The sequence below is a fragment of the Falco biarmicus genome, chromosome Z, assembly GCF_023638135.1.
Source record: "Falco biarmicus isolate bFalBia1 chromosome Z, bFalBia1.pri, whole genome shotgun sequence".
Classification (NCBI taxonomy): Eukaryota; Metazoa; Chordata; class Aves; order Falconiformes; family Falconidae; genus Falco; species Falco biarmicus.
Genome location: NC_079311.1, coordinates 56,119,448 through 56,141,193, shown reverse-complemented (window position 1 = coordinate 56,141,193; position 21,746 = coordinate 56,119,448). Strand labels below are relative to the sequence as shown.

Below are 21,746 nucleotides of genomic sequence, written 5' to 3'. Positions count from 1 at the left end.
ATGTGTGGAGTCTCCCCGGACTCTTGGAAGGGGCGGGTTGCTGTGAGGAAAAGCCCCGGCCCCTTCCCAGTATTTCTAGAGGTCTATTGCCTTCTGCCTGCCCTTCCGCCGGCCCTGCAGCTAGGCCAGCAGGTCTGCCGCCATCTTCTCGACCCAGTCCCCTGCATAAATACAATCTTGGTTTAAATATAAAGTAACATAGCACAGCGCAGATTAAGGAGCGACGATGCTGGAGAACACCAGGTGGAGCTGTTACTCCAAAACAACACAGCTGTTGGCGGTGGCGTAAAACGTTGGTGTGAAATGTTTTTTTATACTCGGATGTTCAAAACAGTCACCGCCTCCGAATGTAAGGAGATCCCTATTCGCAAGCGTGGTAATCATTACGCTTGTGTGATTACAGTAGCTATGACAGGAAGTCAAAACATAGTACATCTCTAATACTACCGGTAGTATGTTTGACTAAAGAGAGGTATATTTCAAGGTATATTTGACTAAAGAGAGAAATTTGGTGGAATATTTTTTATTTATTTTTTTTTTACCAACCACAGCTGGTAGTAGTAGTACTGGTTTTCTTTTGTTTGTCTCCAGGAATGTACTTGGTAGTGACTTGCAAAATAAAACAGGCATAGGCAGGATTATGATGTTTAATTTTCCCACTCCTTGAAATGTTAGCATAATGTTTGCCAAAATTACGTGAAAACTGTGTGTTTTAAAGGGAATGGACAGGAAAGACTGTACTTTGAAGCTTGACTTAAATCAAGGTGCATAATATCACATTTGCATGCTCCCACTGCCCAAATGTTTCAGTGTTTGGAATGGTCTTGGTAGATACTTGAGATAAGCCTGTTTTCTACATTAATTACATTTTCCACTTTCTTGGTGGTTTCTTTTCAATAATTAAGATCACGATCAGTTAAAACATTAGAAAATATATTGTTATGTTCAGCTTGGTTGCGATAATACAAACATCTCCCAGAGAATAAACCAATGAAATTTTTGAATGTCACCCAGAGGTTTCAAGTTAATCAATTTACAGGTTCAAGCATGTATCTTTCATTAAAAAATGAGGGTTCCTTAAAGATCTTCAGGTACTTTAAAACAGACTGTAATTGTAGAAGATAGTTCTTGACCTAATCACATCTCCAGGATATTCCCGGCATGTTCAGAATCATGTATCAGCACAGATGTTTCAATGTCTATTTTTTATGTCTGCTTTATCTCTCTTCTGAACACTGTTTTGATTCCATGGAGATAAAAATTATTAAAGAAGCCCAAAGATAAACATTCAGAAAAGTGAATTTGTACTTTGTGAACAGGGTATGTAATGTTGAAATTCACTATTACCAGTCTGTCTGTCTAGTGAAAGTCTCATCTCAAGATCCAGTTTTACATTCAGCTGCTTCTGAGATTGTGTCTCACATAATTTTGCATTACTCTTTCAGCATGAGGTTTCTAACTTGGTATCCCAAGCATGTTTTTGGACGCCCTTGAAAATGAGATTCTGCAAATGAGGTTTTTTAAACAAAAAGAAGGATCATCCTCCTTGGACAGCAAAAACGAGCAGTAAGAATTCCAAGAGCATGAAGCATGTTTTGCTGAATAGTCATAGGCTGGATCATCATGGAGTGTCTACAGCCATTTCTTCTTTCACACAGTGCACCCACATCCATTCTGATTTGTCTGTGGAATAAATGTGCTGTAGTAATACCAGAAGAAGTGCTAGCGTACTTGCACTTAGGGCCAGTCCCTCGTGAGGCACTTTTATGGCATTGTCTTCCAGCTCAAGGACAGCTTTATTTCTTAGCAGACTTTGAAGAAGTAAGAGCTGTAGTAAATACAACAGGAAGTTTAAAAATGGCTTGTCTCACAAAGATTCATAGAAATGTGACAATATGGCTGCTTATCTGTCCTAGCCAAAAGAAGAATCCCGTAGTGCCTGTAGTAAAGTATCCAATGACATAAATAAATAAGCTGAGTTTTAGTCATGCATTTGATAATAGCATGTTTATCTGACCATTTTCACATCCAAAAAAGTATTTTGGCTCTTTGAGACAATAGATATGGACTTTGTATTAAGGCAGTTGTATTGGAGACTGCAATAGTGGAGTGCTGTCTACTGCCTTGGTCAGGACTGCTCTGCTCACTTCAGTGAGCCTCCTTCAATAAGACATCTGAAGGTGCAAAGATGTAAGAAAAATGGAGTGTAACCACAGCCACAGCCTGATTGTTCCTACTACCAAGGCAGCAGGAGAATTAACTACCACAGAAATCAGGTTAAACTGCGAAATTTCATTTTTGTTTTGTGAATGCTAGTGCAAGTACTTTCTCAGTTTCTGAAGACAGGTACATGCACCTTTCCTAAGACTTTATTTTATAGCTTATTTGTGGAGAAGCAGATGGTTCTGCTGTCCTTGTAAATGGATTGTTCACTATAGCTTTCAGCTGGTGATGCTCTCTGGAGAGAACACCATTCTTGCAAAGCCTTTCAATTCATTATCTCTGTCTACACTTCCTACAGAATAGAAAACTTAATTTTTTAACCTTTCTTGTCATCACAATGCAGACCTCTGACCTACAGATAAAGCCAAAGCCATTTGTGTTGCTGCTGCTCCAGTTGCAGTTTGCCAAAGACGTCTCTGTAACACTTTTTAGGCACTGCAGGAAAGATGGTCATTAAGTTAGTCAGCAACACTAGGTATACTTTATGCTAAGTATATCCAACCCTTTCATAATGAAAAAAAAACTAAAATAAATTTACCGTCAGCTGATGTGTAAGCATAACTGAATTTTGCCACCCAAAAGGATCCCCAAAGATTAAGAGCTAAAGACAGCCTAGAACTGGTTGTTTCTGAGTGATCAGCAATGGAGAAGCCAGTTACTCCTACTGCTATGCTAGAGTTGGTAAGGGTCGTCACAGCACATAATGTTTTTATGAGTGACTTTCCATTTCGTGGCCTATACCAGAGCCAGCGAGGCAGTAGAGCCACAGGTATTTCACTGCCCCCGCTGTCTGCTCCCTATTTTGCTTTGCCTATAGCTGCCTGCAAGCTTCTTGCATCGTGATTTTTATCTGAGTGACTTAGAATTCGGTGCAACATTTGTGAAAAGTCAACTGAGTGCAAAAAGGTGATGAGATGCAATTGTAAAGAAATGATGAATTCTCAGTAGTGATCACAGTATGTTACTCTGGGGTATCTCGTTACATTGAGAGCCACAAACTAATTTGCAGTTAAGTTGTTTCAGTTCCTTATTTAGACTGTGTGAGAGAGGACTCAGCATTTGATCATTTTCCAAAGTGTTGAGACCTGGTAGAAATGACTGAGTGCAGGTAATTTAGCCACCTATTCAGAAACACAGAGGGCAGGCATACTGCACATCTTGATACTGCTCATTTGCTCTTTTTTTCTAATTAAATATAGAAGAAACTGCCAAGAGTTTCATACACAACAAGTGAATTGTATTTCTCTTTTTCCAAAGTTGGCTCAAAAAACTCAGCTACAGAGTCATTTTCTTATTTCTCAGCTCACTATTTTGAGGGCAGATGGAGCATGGCAAAGAACAAGATTCATAATGTGCATGTCCTGGCATCAGTGTTCCTGGGAGAATTTCTGAGATCCTTTGAAATTAAGCGTTATAGCTGAATGTTGTGAGTGAAAGCTGGCCTTTTTCTCTTGTATTGTTTTTCATATAAAGACTATGAGTGCTCTCTGATTTACAGGTTTGCTAGGCCAAGCCCTGCATTCGTGACAGCTCTTGGGAAGGCACTATTCACATCACATTCTTTGGAAGTTCCACCTGAATTCCAGCTGGATCCATATTCTTGCTGTCAGTGTGCTCTTACCAATTATCTCATGTATTAGACAGGAAAACTTGTTCTGTTGGGATTTTGGGTGGTGGTGATTTATTTTAATAAAGTACCATGTTCAGTTTGGTGCTGTTTCCTGAATTGTGCTATTTCCTGAACTTGTTTTTCATATTCTGTGGTATCTTCCTTTTTTATTACTGCTTATATGAGTGTTTCTGGTTTAATGTGCATTTGAGGATCATGTTATCTTAGCTGTGGCACCTCAGTATAGAAAATCGCCTGTAAAACCAAAACCAAGTTTCTGCTTTGTCTTCCACAGCTGAAGAAGTGTTAGTGAAGAAGTGTTAGACAAAATACTGCTTGGGATTTCTTCACGGGTACTCAAAATATTCATTTTAGACCAAATGACAGACAGTGATTTGAAGTGAAAAGTGAACACTGGCTGTTGTTCAGAGGCCATTAAACATGTAAGTTCCAGCACTATTGAGAAATGTTTTGTTCACAGTAGTTTTGAACCATGATCCACTGGATATCTGACTACTGACTGAGCAGTTAGGTAAGGGACATCAAAAGTCTCCTGTAAACTAGGCTGAAATCCCAGCAGAATCAGGCTGAAGTCCCAGTTCAATGTTGCAAGATGACATGCCTGACAAATGGCCAACCTAGGGAGGGTCAGCCACTTCCATGAAGACATTTTTATACATCCCAGTCCTTTGGTTTTGGTTTTCTTCACTTCACATGGGTTTCTTTTCCTTCTATAAATATGTGAATCTGAATATCACTGAAATCAGCGTGGGTTAAACCTGGTGAACTTAACCTGAACTGTTAATGTCAGGTATTTGATAGCTTCTCGAGTATTTCCAGCAAGAAATTATTTTTTCTGCCTGCAGTCAGCTGTTGAACTGCTGTTCTCCATTCTGCTGACTCTTCAGCTGCATCTTTACAGTGTATCTTTCCCCAGTTTTAGCTCTCAACTTGGATCAGTGCAGAGTTGTAAATACATGTTACCTAAAGGATGAAAACTTGTACACCACGTGCTGTGGTGGTTTGACCCCGGCTAAATGCCAGGGGCCCACCAAAACCATGCTATCACACCCTTCCTCAACCAGACGGGAGAGAAAACATAATGGAAGGCTCTTGGGCTGAGATGAGGACAGGGAGATCACTCAGCAATTACCATCCTGGGCAAAACAGACTCAACTTGGGGAACATTAGTTTAGTTTATTACTATTCAAATCAGAAAAAACACCTTCCCCCCACCCCTCCCTTCCTCCTGGGCTTAACTTAATTCTCAACTTCTCTGCCTCCTCCGCCTGAGCATCATAGGTGAATGGGGCCTGTGGACAGTTCACATGTTGTTTCTGCCACACCTTCCTCTTCACATGCTTCCCCTGTTCCAGTGTGAGATCCCTCCCGTGGGGGACAGTTCTCCATGAACTTCTCCAGCAGGAGTCTCTGCAGTTCTTAACACACTGCTCCAGCGTGGGTCCTTTCCATGGGGTGCAGTCCTTTAGGAACAAACTGCTCCAGTGTTGTCCCCTGCAGGGTCACAAGCCCTGACAGCAAACCTGTTTCAGGCGTGGCCTTCTCTCTCTACGGTTCCATAAGTCCTGCCAGCAAACCTGCTTCAACGTGGGCTGCCCCCAGGCACAGCCTCCCGCAGGCACCCACCTGCTCTGGTGTGTGGTCCTCCGTGGGCTGCAGGTGAATATCTGCTCCACTGTGGACATCCATGGGCTGCAGGGGAACAGCCTGTTTAACCATGGTCTTTCACCATGGGCTGCACTCTGCTGCAGTGCCTGCAGCACCCCCTCCCCCTCCTTTTTCACTGGCCTTGGTGTCTGCAGAATTGTTGTTCTCACGTATTCTCACTCCTCTCTTCTGCTGCAGTTCTTTTGCACAGGTTCCCCCACCCCACACCCCACCTCTTTTTCACATATGATATCCCAGAGGCATTACCACCAATGATAGACTTGGCCTTGGCCAGCAGTGGATCCAGCTTGGAGCTGGCTGGCATTGGCTGTGTTGGAGTGGGGAGAAGCTTCTGGCATCTTCTCACAGAAGCCACCCCTGTAGCCTCTCCTACTAGCAAAACCTTGCTGTGCAAACCCACTATGCATGCCACGGCTTAAGGAAGAATAAAATGCGTACTGCCTGGAGACTTGTTTTCTAACCTCTAAATGCATTTTTTCCCCTCTTGCTTTTTTTCTTTCTTGCACCTTCAGAAAAAAGCACAACTTGTAGAAACTTAGCTAAGCAAATTAACACCAGTTCCGTTGTGTTGCACTGCACTTAGATCCAGATGCATCGAGATTGCTTTTGGGTGTCATAGTTGTCATAAGTATTATAAAGAATGCTATCACAAATATTTCTGTTGGTCTAGTGCACACAGTATGCAGTAAATCACTCCTTCTTTTAGCAGCCACTGTAGTAATAGTAACCACACTGAATTCCTGTACTATGCCTATGGGCAGAATATTCTAATAATCAGTTGAGATGGGAGAACTCATACAGATGGACATTCAAAATGAAAGTCGTTACTACTTAAAATGCAGTTTACTGTGAATCACTCTGTACATATGACTGCTTATAAGATTTTAAATGCATCTCTCTCAGGTAAAAGTAAAAGAAAATAACCATATGCAATTGTTGAAAAACAACCTGTTAAAAGCATTTTTTACTGCTGTAATTTCTTGAAGATGAACCTTCTAAATGGCCATTGATCCAACAAAGCATGAAAATATATAGCTCCTTAATATGATACTGCGCGTCTTTCCTATTGTGCTTTTTGAGTCTATGGGATGCAAAACAAGACATAATTTTTCAACAGGATTAATATAGCCTCTTTAACTACAAATTAGGAAATGCTGTATTTCATAATGTGGTGTGATCTGTTCAAGAGTCTTATATTGCAACATTACATCATCGCAGTTTGCTACAGCATCCCCACAGTTCTGCTTTACTTTCCCTATATTCTCTGTCATTCATTAATGTTGCTTGTATAAAAAATCAAAACAAAACACCAGCATTTGTATGAATAACATGTTTTTATTGATATGTTGTTTCAAAAATACTTTACAAATATATTCTCATGTTTATACCCAGAAAGTCCTGCGAGATGGAAACACTACATTGTAGTCCTTGAAGGTAGGTTCCTGTGTACTTCAAAATCACCAACATTTCAAAGCAGGAAAGAAGGAAATGTTAAATGATAAGGAAATGAAGAAAGTCACAGGACCTTATTTCAAACTGTAAATAGTACAGTGTTCGATGTCGATATTCTTTTCGGTTTTAGCATACAATCTGGAACAAAGTGAATTCCTGAAGTAGAGAGAAATACAAATACCAGTCCTGGATCATCCAGATCACTTCAAAATAGAAACTGCTGTGAAACAATCTTTGTGTTGTTATTGTGTAAGAAAACAATCTTTTCTATACAACTTGAAGGTGCAGTTATTAGATACATATATACCTTTTGCTCTGGAATTAATTAAAGATACACAACCTGACGCTGCTATCTGCTGCTGTTGTTTTTCCTCCCCTTTATTTACTTTCTTCCTTAAAAATAATTGAAATTGCCACATGAAATTCACAATGTAAGATTTTTCCCTATAGAAAATAGAAGTCTGATACACAGATACTTTTTAGAAGACATTTGAGAGTGAAATGTGAGATCCAGACAGACATGTAGATCAATAGGAGACATTACAAATCTGTAAGCTGAATTCAGATTCAGCTTTCATACATTCTTTCAATAATTGCTGAGGAAAATGTGCCAAACTCTAGAAGACACTGAACTATAGTTGTCTGGTATTTGGATTTGCACATTGTACAGGCTAAATTTAGGCAGGATAGATACCCAACAATCAGACACTGCATCAAAAATCTCATTACACCGCTTGTACAGGTTTGAATGATAATATCTGTTACCATTCTGAGGCAGCAACCCACATTAAATACTCTTTTTTAATATATGTTATATATTTGTGTAACAAAACAGTCTTTTATTGTGCAAACTACATTTTTATGCTAGAAGTCTCTCACCTGTTGTATTAAATGCTACTGCAAATAAGGCAATCATTTTCTGATGCTAAATTCAATGGTTTCATGGCCTCAGCCATGAAGTTCATGTTACTTTTACAAGTTTCACAGTTTTAGAAGGGACTATTTTCCATAGTCTCATAAACTGTCTTTAAATAGCTGCAAATGGGTGTTGACTTGGACAAAAACCTCTGAAATTACAGCTGCTTCTTAATTACTACCAGCAGGCGTCCTTAGCTGGCGTTTTGATCAGATGTATCATGTAACTAACTTCCTGAGAGAAGGGTCAGTTTGTGTGGGGCTTTTTATTCAAACCAGCCTTCTAACAGTGTGTGGAAGGCTGAAGGCTGATTGTATCTTGCTAGAGGTATCGCTGTAGTTATAGTTTTGGTAGTAAAGTGACATATACATTTCTGAATTGACTTCAGCTCATTCAGCCTAAGGCATATATTTTGACAGAAACACGTCCTGTAAAAGCCACTATGTGCTGTTTATGGATAACATTGCCTGGAGAGACATCTCATTAAAATCTGGACTATAACTCTATAGTCTTCCTTATTTGTGAGGTACACAAGCCAAAAATATATCATATAGCTTGGACTACTGATACTTCTTAGAGCTACAGAAAAAGTGAAAGTCACACATACCGTATCATACAGTTTTAGATCACACTAAACTGGGACTAATTTACAAATGTGTCCTGTTACACTTCTATAGGCATAGAGAAATCTCAGCACATTTATAAAGTATATGCAAGATGACCTTAGGTTTATGTCTCAAAATGAACGACATTAATGAGTCCATTGAGAGAAAATTGAAGTACTCAACACACACCCTGCTGAGCTAGAAGATTAACACCAAATGTTTAAACATATAGAAAATAACTGCTGAATGTTTGAAACATGGACACTACGTACTGCTCAACAATCTTTTGATGTGTTACATATATAAACATGAGGTAGATTTTCTTCAATAACCTAGAGTATTGGTAAGGATATTAACAAACAAATAAACAAAAGAAAAAAAAAAAAAGACCACTGAAGCAATGTGAGCTTACTGTAAAATAGAAATAAAAATAAACAGGGAAATAGTTCTTGTTCTATAGCAAATGAACTTTCTGGAATAAAATTAAGTCTGCTGCAGTTCAAGTCTAAATGTGAGCACAGGGGGAATTTCAATTAAAAAAAAAAAAAAGAAAAAGAGCTGGAACCACAATGTTCCCTTCTTATGCAACTCACATACAATTACAGATAAGGACAGTTACAAATTGATTTTACACAAGCCTGCTAAGAATTGAACTGGTTTCAGTCTCACTGGTTACTCAGCTTGGTGAGAATCTCAGTTCCGTTTTCAGATGCCATATTACAGTATGTTCTAGGCATACCTAAAAATAGATGAAAGAATAAAATAGTTATAATAAAATACACAATTCTTTGATAGCTTACAGCACTAGCTGAACTAAGCAAACAGTAAATTCTAATGAAGTAAAAGGTATTGACCACTTTTTGATATTTAATAAGGACTTTCATAAAATTGAAAGTGTAAGCACAACACTGCCAATATCTGTCAGATAAGTCTCATTGGAATAAAGCTAGGAACTCTGTCCCCTGTGCTGTTACTGGATTTATTAAATTCACCATGATTTCAACTTTAAATCCGAAGTCTTCCCATATAGATTTGCAGCTGTACAGGCAAGTGTAAAATGCTACCAAATCCACTGTAGTTTATTTTACAAAGGCAGAGGCTTCCTTTTGCTCTTATGCATAGCAGCTCAGGCCATGGCCTTCAAAGAAATGAAGGGATTCCCAGTCCAGTCTTTTATTTTTACCTTATGCTATAGAATTAGTATGGAATTATTTTAAAGAAGCAAAAAAATGTCCAGGAATTGCCCCTTCCCTACTATCTGTCCCTGTAGTACAGAGATAAATATTTGTACCAGGGACACTATGAAGCAGTGATGTAGAAGAGGGCGAGACTGTGTGTGTTAACATAATGTCCCACCACATACAGTAACTTGCATGTCCAAGTTTAAAACCGGGATTGTATTTTAATTTTAAAAAATCTTATGAATGCCTTGGAAGTTACTTCATGTTTATAAATAAGCACTTTTCTTTTGATAAGTCTTCTCTGCTTTTGTTTTTTCAACTCTTTTAGGGTTCTGCTAATTGCTATGGGAAGGCCAGAACAGAATGAAGAATGATCAATAAACAAAAAGCCAGTAATGGAGCCTCACAGAGGAAGCCTGTTAAATAAGGTTAGTGTATTGTGCCAGGATTTCACAGCCAAGCACTCTAAGAATTAATGTATAAAGGACAGCAGTCTAAATTACTGAACTCAATATGGTTAATTGGCTAGCAACCATGAAATCACACGGTGACATTTTTACATTCCATTTTCAGATAGAATATTGTTTCATGTAACTTAAAGTACTTCTATATATAACACACAATTTTACCATTCCCCCCCTGCTCTCTTGCAAAAGAGTGATATCATTCTGAAAGTGTTTTCTATATTTTATGCAAGTTAAAAACTCTTGACAAAAGCTTCTTTTGCTTGTAAATGAGTAGACTTCTACCATCTTTGAAAAGTCACTCACACTTAATGCAATGGGTGCTGAGTTAAGTACAGAGATTTTAGGAAACCAGTAAACTTTCTTGAATTCATCACCACTAAAAGCTTTTAGATTTGAAACTGGTATTAGCCAAACTAAAAACATAAGCAATCTAGACACTCTCCATGTCACAGGCCAGATTTGAAGAAATTATCTTTTCCAGTGCATAATTTTGTTTATAGTTATTGCCCATCTTCCACGAACAGTCTTTATTACAAAAGCATTTTTACAAATTTAATCAAAAGGACCCCATTCTAAAGCCAAAACAACTGATGTGCTGCATATTTGATGTGCAGATTAAAATTAATTAATGTTCATCAGACACAATGAATATTTTGTTTTATACAATTACTGTGGGATTGTCATATAGGTCTGAGGCAAAAAAATAGGGAACAGGAAACACATAATGAATGAAGGACGCATCTTCCAAGTGTATCTCTGGGAAAAATCAATTCCATCAGCTGTATTTGCCTATGTTTACACTAAATAAAGCATAAGAATGAGAACAGAACACAGTTAACCTGTTTTTCTCAAAAATCTTCCTTTTGGAAGAACTGATGGCTCCTTCCTTCTGTTTGTTTTGATCCGTAAGTGGCAGATTTTTTCCTAAATACAGTGCTGTAGCAACATCTAATGAAGGCTCCTGCTTGGTTGGGAAGGATTGCAGCAGGTAGATTTTTTTCCTCCCCTCATGCTTAATACAGAAAGGACAGGTCCTTCATGTCAAATAGCATTATGGATTTATGTACTTAGCAGAGTGCATCAGGGCATACTGCTGACTCCTTGAGTCACGATGATGCACATCACACAACAGGAAACAGTAAAATACTTTAAGTATACACTAGTTCAAGTAAGTAAATGTCTACTATTTTGCCACAGTACTAAACACAGCACTAAACCATTACACATCTTAAATAAAGCTTTTTTCCTTTTGCCCTTTGTCACACAGCCTAAATAGAATATTGGCTTATATTAAGTAACTGCCACTAATGCAAACCAATGATGCCATTATACCTGTAGAAATAAAATAAACTCTAAGAGGTCAGAAACTTGTTCTTCCACAGTAGGTGTGTGTTGTTTCCTGTCATACAAGATGTTACCACTCTACAGTAGTATATTTTAGTCAAAATGATTTCTTACCTGAAAAATGGATTCTTTAAATCAAGAACGTTACCAGATTTAAATCCTGTCTGGTCTACCACAGCCATAATCTGAATATCATAACTTTGTCTGCATCAGAAAGAGAAGTATAAAGAAGATGTAATGGAATTAAAACAACTATAACATCTTGTGTGAAAAAATACCAGTGTAGTTACGGTTTGAATAATAATCACTTAGTATAACAAGCCTAGGAAATATATTTGCAGTGGCATCAGTGCAAGGCCATGATTATTTAATCACCTCTAAAGAAATAAAATTTACAAGATGCTTATGCAATTTTAAGAGTTTGCATCTGAAAAACATCATAATTTTGCACTGATAGTATTCAAAAGGGAAAGGTCTTTCCCCCACCCCCCGACAGAAAAACTATAAATTGCAACATTAGCAGGTACAGAGTATTATTTCACGATCAGAAACATCTAACTAGCGAAACAGCATTAAGTTCACTCCTTTCATAACCCTAGATTTCACCAGGAAGGATATTTTTCACAGGACTTTTTGCAAGAAACTGAGTTCACATAAGAAATTAAAGAGGGCCAACTGAGCAACTGAGAGCATACTGAGACACTTAAGTTTGACCAGAGCTGGTCCTTCTGCATGGAACAGGAACTGCAGAGTTACACAGAGGTGCCAAGTTGATCCCAAAAGCAGAGTCGCTTTGTGGTAGGACTTGTTAGCTCGGTGCTAACATGTGGTTCAAGGACTGCTCCTTCTCAGTCTGGCAAGGGCGCTAGCTCAGGTGTCTGAGCCATGCTCCATTGTAGATACACCGTATGTACTGACATTTTTACAGCAGTGGCTGTGTGATCACCTTGTGGCATACAGTGTTTCTTTTATATACTAAAATATGAATACATTTTACATTTGAAAGAGACCTATCAACATCTGTATTATGTATTTTCTCCATGAGGAGTTTCTAAGCTGAAGATCTAGAAGTTTGACAAATCCCAAATCAAGCATTTGTTGCTGATGTGATTAAAGAGCTCTGGAAGTATTATTGGGAGTTTTGATGTCACTGGAATCACCTGACTGGTCAGTATGTTTCCCATTGGGAAAAAATAAAATAAAAATAATAGTAATAATATAAAAAAGACAAGACAATTCACCTTCCTACACTGTGCAGGCAGGCTTTGTCTTCTGTTAAAACTACACATACACATAAGCAAAGCAGGCGGCAACTTGTGTGACACAGTGACTTGAGGATTGTTTTTAAAGCAAAGTGTAGGAGTGGAGTTATCAAACATTTGACTGACAGCAGGAACAGCAGAGAGGTCTGGTGAGGAAATGTGCCCGTCCAAAAGCAGCCATCTTCATTAGCCTCAGTGGAAGGACAAACACATGAAAAGTACTATTCTTAAACAGGGGAGCGCATCCATAAGGATTTTTTTTCAGAATTAAAGGATTTGGGATCAATCACATTCCTCCTTGTCTCTGCACAGGACTTACTGAGAGACCAGGGATGTTGGGGCTTCAGGCAACCAACCAGGCTGCTGACGAAGACATGGCCAGAGGTTATACTACAGAACAAGGTGTGGAAAATGGCTGGACATGACCTGAGAAATCGGCTGTGTGTGGAAGACAGTGGAGTAGAAAGCTGACAAAAGCTGCAAGTAGCACCGTGAGGGAAGGCAGGATGTGACGGGTGCTTAAGGAGAAGGTATGTGAGAAGGAACATCACTGGTAACAAAAGGAACGTGGAGACCTTTTGGTGAGTGGAGTCTCACAAGGTCAACAGTGCCTACAAACTGTATCAGTGATACCATACAAATTGGCAATGGTGCCAGGAATAACAAATGTGGGTACAAACATACCGAATATTAACTGGTGTCTTTTGGTTACCTCTACCAAGAACAGCCACACTACAAAATCTGCTTGGGAAGCTTTTACACTTACCTCTTATTGGCAACAAATAAGACTTTTCCTGAGAGAGTTTCCCCCTCTTTAGCAAAGAGGGGTGTCTGAAGAAGGCAGCGGACTTGATACCAGTGAGTGAGAGGTTCTGTCGGTGCAGTGGACAACCAAACAGTTACCCTGAAACAAACAAGAAAAGCTCTCTAGACTTTCTCTCCTGTCTGCTCCTCTTGGAAACAATTTTAAATTGTTAGATGTTTATGTATTGGAGGCCTCCGCTACTTAGAATAAACTTTAAACTGCCTTCAAGTAAACTGGGAGAGTGATTCTACCCTGTGGTGGGAAATCAATACGTTATGCCTCGTTTTCTTTCTTTATCTGTACTGTGCCTGTCACCACCAGATCTGTGTGCCTAAGCCAATTACAGAGATTCAAAAAAGAGACTCTTCAGATTCCTGTTTTCTTTCCACACTGCCAGGACAGAGAATACTAATTTATCTCTCCTCTTACCACTCAATTTCAACAAATTACAGGAAAAGAATATTTTTCCTGAATGTGTCAATGTGATTCTTCACAATGGTGGTTTCATCCTTAAAGTTCCATCCTTAGACAACACTCCCCAAGAAGGTCCTATGCCTCATTTTCACTTGCAAGAGATACTTCAATAATATACTGAAAAAGGCTGTAGGTGCAAAGAAAGGGGTAACACAGGTAAAACCATGAGTCTGATCCACTCAGATTTCAAGTGCTCAGTCAAAGAACTTCCAGAGCTGTAGAAACATGAAAGAGCTGCTGATTAAGCAAATGCCTACTCCAAAATCAAGACATTCTCAGCAGAGGATTTCAGACAGTTCCTCTGGTTCCTTTTTTATGATTAAAAATTCTACTATCAGCTGTTAAATATAAATGCACATATGTGCATTTTCTTTTAATGGATATGCTATTCTGAAATCTTGACAATCCTCATTTCAAAGGCTAATAAAAGGCACAAACCCCACAAACAAATGCAAGTGCATTTTACTGAAGAAAAACCTCATCTAAAACTAGACCATTTTAACTGGGAAATCAACAAATCTTATCTAAGAGCAAAATACAGATAGTTCAAATCTATGTATTGACTACCTGAGCAAGTATACATAATACTCACCTACTTAGTATACCAGATGAATGTCCCTGTTTTGCACTAAATGCCTGGTGCTGCAGTGAAAAATCTTCCCAAGCTGGTGAAATTTTCCCCATTTCCATTCTGTCAGCCTGGTACTTGCAACCTGTTCTCCTTTTTGCCCACAAATAAGACCAGCCCAACTGGGAAAATCCAGCTTATGTTCAAATGCTGCTTTACTTCCAATGTAAAATAGAGTAGTATGTAATATTAAAAAGAGTCAGTATTGTCTGGAACAGTGTGTTTTGACCATGAACAATTCCTGGATGTAGTGTACCATAGATAATATGCACGCCAATCAATGGGAAGCAAGATTACCACTACCTACTCATACTGCTAGCATTAGGTTATCACACTTTTTGTTACCTATAGAAGGCAGCATCATTTCTTTTAACATGAAGGAATTACATTACAATCAACGTCAGCACCAGATAAAAGTCTAATTCTAGTACACTTTATATGAAAGGCGTTTTCCCCCCTGTAGTTAATATTTCATACGAAGAAGGAAAAAGTACTTACAGTGATCCTACAAATGCCACATCAAACCAAAAGGCCAGGCCATGGATTAGTCCAGACTGCATCATTTGGAAAACAAAAGGGATTTCCACTCTGCAGGAGAAAAAACAATATGCTGCCAAAGTAATTTCCAAAAAGTACTGGAAATTCCACCAGAAACCTACCTTTTAGTGATTTGTATATTTCCATTCTTATTCAGCAGTTTATGTCTCAATTTTCCATATATTTAAAAGAATATGCTCTTTGTCTCTGTGTCAATAGAATTAACAAATGGAACTGATATAGGTGTTAGGTTTTTGTGTGCCTTATTCAATAGTAGGATCAAATATGCCACCACACAAATGTTACTGCATCATTTGTGGCAACACTGCAGACTGTTATAAATACAGGGGTTCAGCCTTTCCAGTGGAAAATTTCTCATTCCCAGTGAAGGACATGGATTTAGTTTAAAAACTATTTTGAACAGGAAAATGTTCCACAACAAATTTGACAAACAAAACTACTACTGGACGCAGAAGGAAAAACCAAGATGCTTGAGCAAGAGCTGGAGTATTTCCAAAAGAACTATTACTGGCTATGCAGTTGAACCCAAATCTCACCCAGTCTTGCAGAACTGTATCATAAAATTAGCATTCAGCTACAAACATGTTAGTGCTGAGAACCACTGAAGGAAGTCAATGCTAGCCAGCTGAAACTGGAAAGCAGTTCTCCAGCTGTTTCCCACTTCTCTGAGCAAATCTCTTTTAGTAGACCATGCCATTTATACAATTAGTTGTGAGTCATGTTGAAACAACAAGGGTTTAGAGTTTCAAAGGCAGTCTCTGATATTTTCACCTTATGACAGTGCCTTGCAAGGATCTGAAGTACTCCCTCGAGTTCTCCCATACGGTACATTTTATTTCACAGATGTACTGAGGAGGCTTCTCTGATGTCAGGGATGCAAGGTTGGTTTATATATATGACTTTCCAACTAAAAATTTGAAGGGGGTCTGGAGGAAGTAGAGGTACAGCTGCCTCCTGTTAGACTGGAAAATGTTTAAAAAAAAAAGATACACAAGAGTTCAGCAAGGCAGCTTGTGATGACACTATTTGACAAGGTCTTTTGGGATGTCTACACAGAAAAACAAAAATTGCCTTGTAACTAGATGTAAATGTGTCCCAACTTATAATGCTAAGAAGTAAACGCTGTCTTTCAAAGTCCATTTTATCCCTTTCAGTGTGGAAATTTTGTGAACCAATCTCTAGTGCTTCACAGGCTCACAAACAGGCTTCTCTGCTAATACTGGACAAATCGTCATGCAGATAAATGCTCCAGTCCATTAGGAGTGGTGTGCTAATCGTTCTAGCATGCCACCTTCCCTTCTCCACATCCGCCACCAAAACTTCCTCTTTGTCTGAGTGCAAATGATCAATAGCCAGTTACAAAAATGAAAGTTTAAGAGTAGGTTGCTGGCATCTGCTGACCTATGCAAATCTTCTTCAGCAGCTTCCATGAAGTTCACAGTGTACTTCACTGTCCGGGCCATCAGAATTCTCACATCAAAAGTATCCTACGGGGGTTAAAAAAAAAAAAAAAAAAAAAAAAAGGAGTTTCAACTGTTATTCTGTCTTGTCAGTGTATAAACTTGTTTTCTGTTAAAAAACATGGGAAAAAAGACAAAAATCAACCTTACCAATAAACTTACTTTAGATGTTTCATCTTTTTAGGATTCCTTAGAACACTTGGATTTTGCAGTATTATCAGCATGCAATATATTTGATAGACTACCTATCAAAGACTGTTTTATTCAGCCTAGAAACAATAAAATTTGCCCAGAAATTGAACACTTGTAAAAAAGCAGTGGGTTTATTTGGTGGTGTTTTTTGTTTTGGTTTTTTGGGTTTTGTTTTGTTTTTTTTTTATAAACCACATACATTTTAATGTGCTTTTCTGTTCTGTGCAGTTGGTTAAACTGATCTAAGACAGTATGGAAATAGTTGAAAACTAAATTATGAAGTATATGAAGAAAAATTACTTAATACAGATTTGCCCTCTGGAAAAAAGTTAGGTGTAGTCAATCAGGAAATGAAAACTTCTCCCTTCGTTTTTCTTTCTTTAATTTAATCCACTAATCCTAATCTATCACTGTTCACAAGCTCTTTCATAAGTAAAGCAAACTCTTAACTTAAAGGCTTGTATCACATCCCCCAGTGAACCCATCTAGAGAACCAACATCTATCCACAGAGTAAGGGGAAGCCAAGGAGATATATGATTTTTTTAAAAGAAATAACAATTTCATATGTTTTTTATTGGGCAATTTATTTTTTACTTCAAGGCCCGAAGAATCACGACTGAGAAATCGAAGCCAAACACGTACTTCATACAGGACGCAAGCATGTATGCCCCACAGATTACTCCGTTCTCTAACTGAAAGCCCAAGAGCCAGCACTGAGAATGGCTATGCTATAGTCACAGATAGGGCTGAAATGCCTGAAAACAAATGAGAGTTTTCTCTTATGAAGTACCAAAAGCAGTCAAGTGCAGAAGGTAACATCAGTAGTGTGATGGTCTTTCCAGATTTCTGGACAGGTTTTAGGGTCTCCATGCAACAGCAGCTACACTGGTATCACTACTTACACTAGTTAGCCTAAGGCTAGCAAAGATTTCTTGAATTCAAATTTCTGAGAGAGAACCTTATCATTACACCTACAGTGAAGCATTATACTGGAGCAGAAGGTGCGGAGTGGGGATTGTTTAGGTTTTTTTCCCCAGAGAGGTGAGAAGGATTTCTCCTGCATTCTTTCTAAATAGATACCACCTGGACTTTTACTAAAAAGGAAGAAGGAGAACTGCAGGTGCTAGGTCCAAGTTATGAATAAAATAAGGATATTTACATATAAGAAAGGTGGTTTCATAATACAGAAAAGTGTTTGCTCGGCTGCTTCCTCTTTTCCTGTAACTTGTGGATTAGAGATGGGAAGGGAAAAATCAAGGTCTTGTTTGAGAGACTGGAAACACTGAGGGAAGCTAGTTGCATGTTAGGAAGACAGTTGTTCACATGCTGTGGCTTCCTAATGCGTGCATACCTCTGGGCATCTGTTATTCATAGCAAAACCAGAATATTACCTGTAGTAGTTAACCTTTGACAGCAGTTCTGTTCACACACCTACAGTTCCTTCCTTTACTCAACAGCCCCAGAGCTCTGTTTAACGAGGTGACTACTGTACCTGTAGAATTTTGTGAAGGGGATGAGATAGGGAGGAAAAACCACAAAAAATAACTCCCAGGCATACAAACCTACCACGATAGGTTGTCTGAAATACTCATCCACAGCCACACTGCGCAGACTGGACAGGTTGACCCCATAAAAGCATTCCTGGTACCTAGAAACAGTAACACATAAAATGTTTAGGGAAAAATGTTCCAACCAGACCCAGGCACAATAACGGTAAATGGCAGGTGAAGTGTGCCTTTGGACCTCTTTCCTTTTCCCCTGTCTGCCAAGAAGCCGGATTGCAGCCCTCCTTAGTTTACTTTACCCTCCCCACAGATCCCCTATACAGCACTGAGGTGATGTGATCCTCTCAAATGGACATACGGAGACATCCCACGCTATGCTTCTGAAAGAATCCACCCAGCAAGCAGAGAACGAGGCACTCTTAAACTACCTGTGTAGTCTCAGGCTATTCCAGAATTGGGGGTGGATGTTCTATAAATCAACACAGCGATGAGGACACCCGTATTACAGTTCTGTTCCTTTTTATAGACATTAAAGAGGAAAATAAAGCTGATCCTATACCAACAGAATGGGAGGAAAAGAGTATTTTCATCTTAAGAATTTATACAAATGTGCATTTAATGTATATTCTATTTCCAGTATGAAATTTGGAATGGAAATACACATACTTGCAGTAGTCTTTCTGCTGTGTATAACTCTCTTATCAAGTCACTGAGAAGTTTATTTCCAGATAACAAACAAAAGGGGATTGAAAGGGGAATGCGCAAGGATGCTCAGCTCCCTACGCTGGAAGAGTCATCTAGATATAAAACCTTCAGTGTCTTCAGAAGCAGTTAAAAATGGAAACTTTAAATGTTTGTCCTCATTGTTACAACGTTGTACAACTCCCATCGTAACTTTTTTCAAAGTGGATGAGTTACTCTGAACTAATCTGGCAATATACCTTTAATACTGATAAATTCTGCATTACAGTTCTGTGCTAATTGCATAAAGGGAAGATGCCCAGATGATTGTATACCTTAGAGATATCTGAGAAGATATCTTTAAGGAAAGAACTCAAATAAGCACAACAGAGGAAATCAGCTGACACCAATAACTGCAAGTGATCTTTTACCCTTTTCCATATGTTTGCTGTACAGTATAATTGAGTTGCTTATTTATCCCTGATGAGAAACACAGACAAAATGCACACTATTTTTAACCACCTGCTTTATATTTATGCTTTGTATCTTTATATCTTTGAAAGGTTTTCACCAACAAAGACAGCAGTCTGCTTTTCTATGGTAGACTATACATTATCATACTTCTAGAAACGATTACTGGTAAATAAAAATTAATATGCAACTCTGAAGCACAACAATAAGCCAAAATATAGGCTTGAAGAGAAACAAAACATACTTACACAGTTTCATAATTATTATTATTGTACAGGTCCAAGACAATGATTCTAAATGTATGAGAAACATGTAGCCTTTCTTTTGTGTAGTAAACAGGCTACTCCAAGTACCTCATCTAATTTTAGAACACACAGCATGACTTTTGCATAGCATTTTGAAGGGTTTTTTAAATTATGGTGCCTTTACCAGATGAAAGTTCAAATTGAAAATCTGTATATTTCTTTCAGTCTTCTGCTCAAGTACTGTCACCCAACTGGATCCAAACCTGTATCCAATCTCTAAGATACAGGATATAGATTCAGCTAAACAGGAAAGAATTTATTACACACAAAACACATCTTGTGTTTCAGTAACAAAGCTGGACAAGGAATGAAAGCTATTTCTTGAGGCCTGGAATTTGAAGCTTAGCAAATCACAGGCTGTCACCAGCTAGTACCTGACAGTTTGCTTCAAGTGTCCAAGAAAGCCCTGAGAAACTGCTTTGTCTGAAACAGGACTTTTATAGCTCTGGATCTATCAGGATATCCAGACCTTCTAATATTAAGAACATGAATGTCCTACAGTGCTACAGAAGCAGAACTACTACACACTTACTCAGAACATTTTGATTCCACATTTGGTTGAAAACATTAGAAGCACTAATTTGTTGCTCTTGAGAGCACTCACTAACCTCAACAGTATTTAATCCTCTTGTACCATTAACATCTTGGGCATACATCCATACAAAAACTACTTTGAACATAAAACCTGTTTTGTCTACGAATAATCAAATAGAACCTGATACACAAAGAATATCATCAGTGGTAACTGTGACATTTCTGTGGTTATTTTGGTTGAAACATTCTCATAAAAACATCAGAAGTAGGTAATAAAAAGATCTGTCAAAAAAGGGAGACATCGTTTTGCAAAGATGGGCGGGGGAAAGACTACAGTATGTTGTAATTTACATACCAACCTGATCACTGTCATAATTACAAAGCATTACTACAGTCTGTGATAATAATGTCAGTGACAAAAACATTCTTGGTGCAAAGCAAAACTAGTTAGTAAAGCAGGCTTGAAAAATCTGGTTTTCCCCTTTACGCAATTCTCTGAAACCCTTGCAGTGGTTGACAGATAATTCAGGTTATTAAATGTATGTATGTAGAATATGTGGAATCAAATCATGCCAGCTAGATACAGATGAAGTTCTCTCCTTTTTTTTAATTTATTTTATTTTTATTTTAAATGCAGATGGTGCATTTGTGTTAACAAACTATAAGAAACTAATCTACCTGGACTACTCAGTCCCAGCTGTACAATTCTTAAACAACAAAAGGCTGCAGATTTTTTCCCACCACCAAAAACATTACCATATACATCAGTTTTGATGGAGATACACGCACATACACTGTGCCTACCCCACAGATATTCCACAGAGGTCTTACATTTATTACAAATGAAGGTGAAGCATCCAAAGCAGTCTGAAATGAAATGCTTTCATATTTGCAGTAACATCTAGTCCTGTATAGACCTGGGAAAAAAAGCTATAATTCTGCTTCATACTACTAAGTATTTATATATTTTCTTCACTAAGTGAGGAAGAATCTGCATCATGGTACAACATTGTGCTTCAGTCTTGTAATTTATAGTTTAATATATACTATCGACATGTTATGTATATAAGCAAAAATAACAGGATCTTTGGGAAGAGGGACCAGAATGACAGTTGAGATGTGAAAACTTCTCAGAAATTACTTCTGCCTTCTTTTTTCAGTTTCTTAACATAAAAAATACTGTTGCAATTTTTGAAATTGTAAATATACAATGTAAACATTTCATAATCGGCTCAACCTGCACAGTGAGCCAGCAAAGAATTCATCACTTTTCACATTTCACTCCTTTATTCACTATAGAAATACTAAGATTTTGACATATCTCTACTTCAGAGACAGCCAGAAGAAAACTTCTAAGTATAAGCAGTTACACCGTAACCTGGGC

General features: G+C 38.2%; 1 protein-coding gene across 1 annotated transcript in view; it reads right to left on the bottom strand.

Annotated features, from left to right (window-relative positions):
• Positions 1 to 6,715: 6,715 nt before the first annotated feature.
• LOC130142829 (histone-arginine methyltransferase CARM1-like) overlaps positions 6,716 to 21,746 on the bottom strand; it is an 81,964-nt gene continuing 66,933 nt past the window's right edge. The window contains exons 8-13 of the mRNA XM_056325242.1: positions 18,433 to 18,514; positions 16,615 to 16,700; positions 15,154 to 15,243; positions 13,515 to 13,652; positions 11,601 to 11,690; positions 6,716 to 9,233 (exon numbers count right to left, since the gene is read on the bottom strand). Coding sequence (XP_056181217.1) covers positions 9,224 to 9,233; positions 11,601 to 11,690; positions 13,515 to 13,652; positions 15,154 to 15,243; positions 16,615 to 16,700; positions 18,433 to 18,514 — 496 coding nt within the window. The 3' untranslated portion in view covers positions 6,716 to 9,223. The remainder of the gene's footprint in view (positions 9,234 to 11,600; positions 11,691 to 13,514; positions 13,653 to 15,153; positions 15,244 to 16,614; positions 16,701 to 18,432; positions 18,515 to 21,746) is intronic.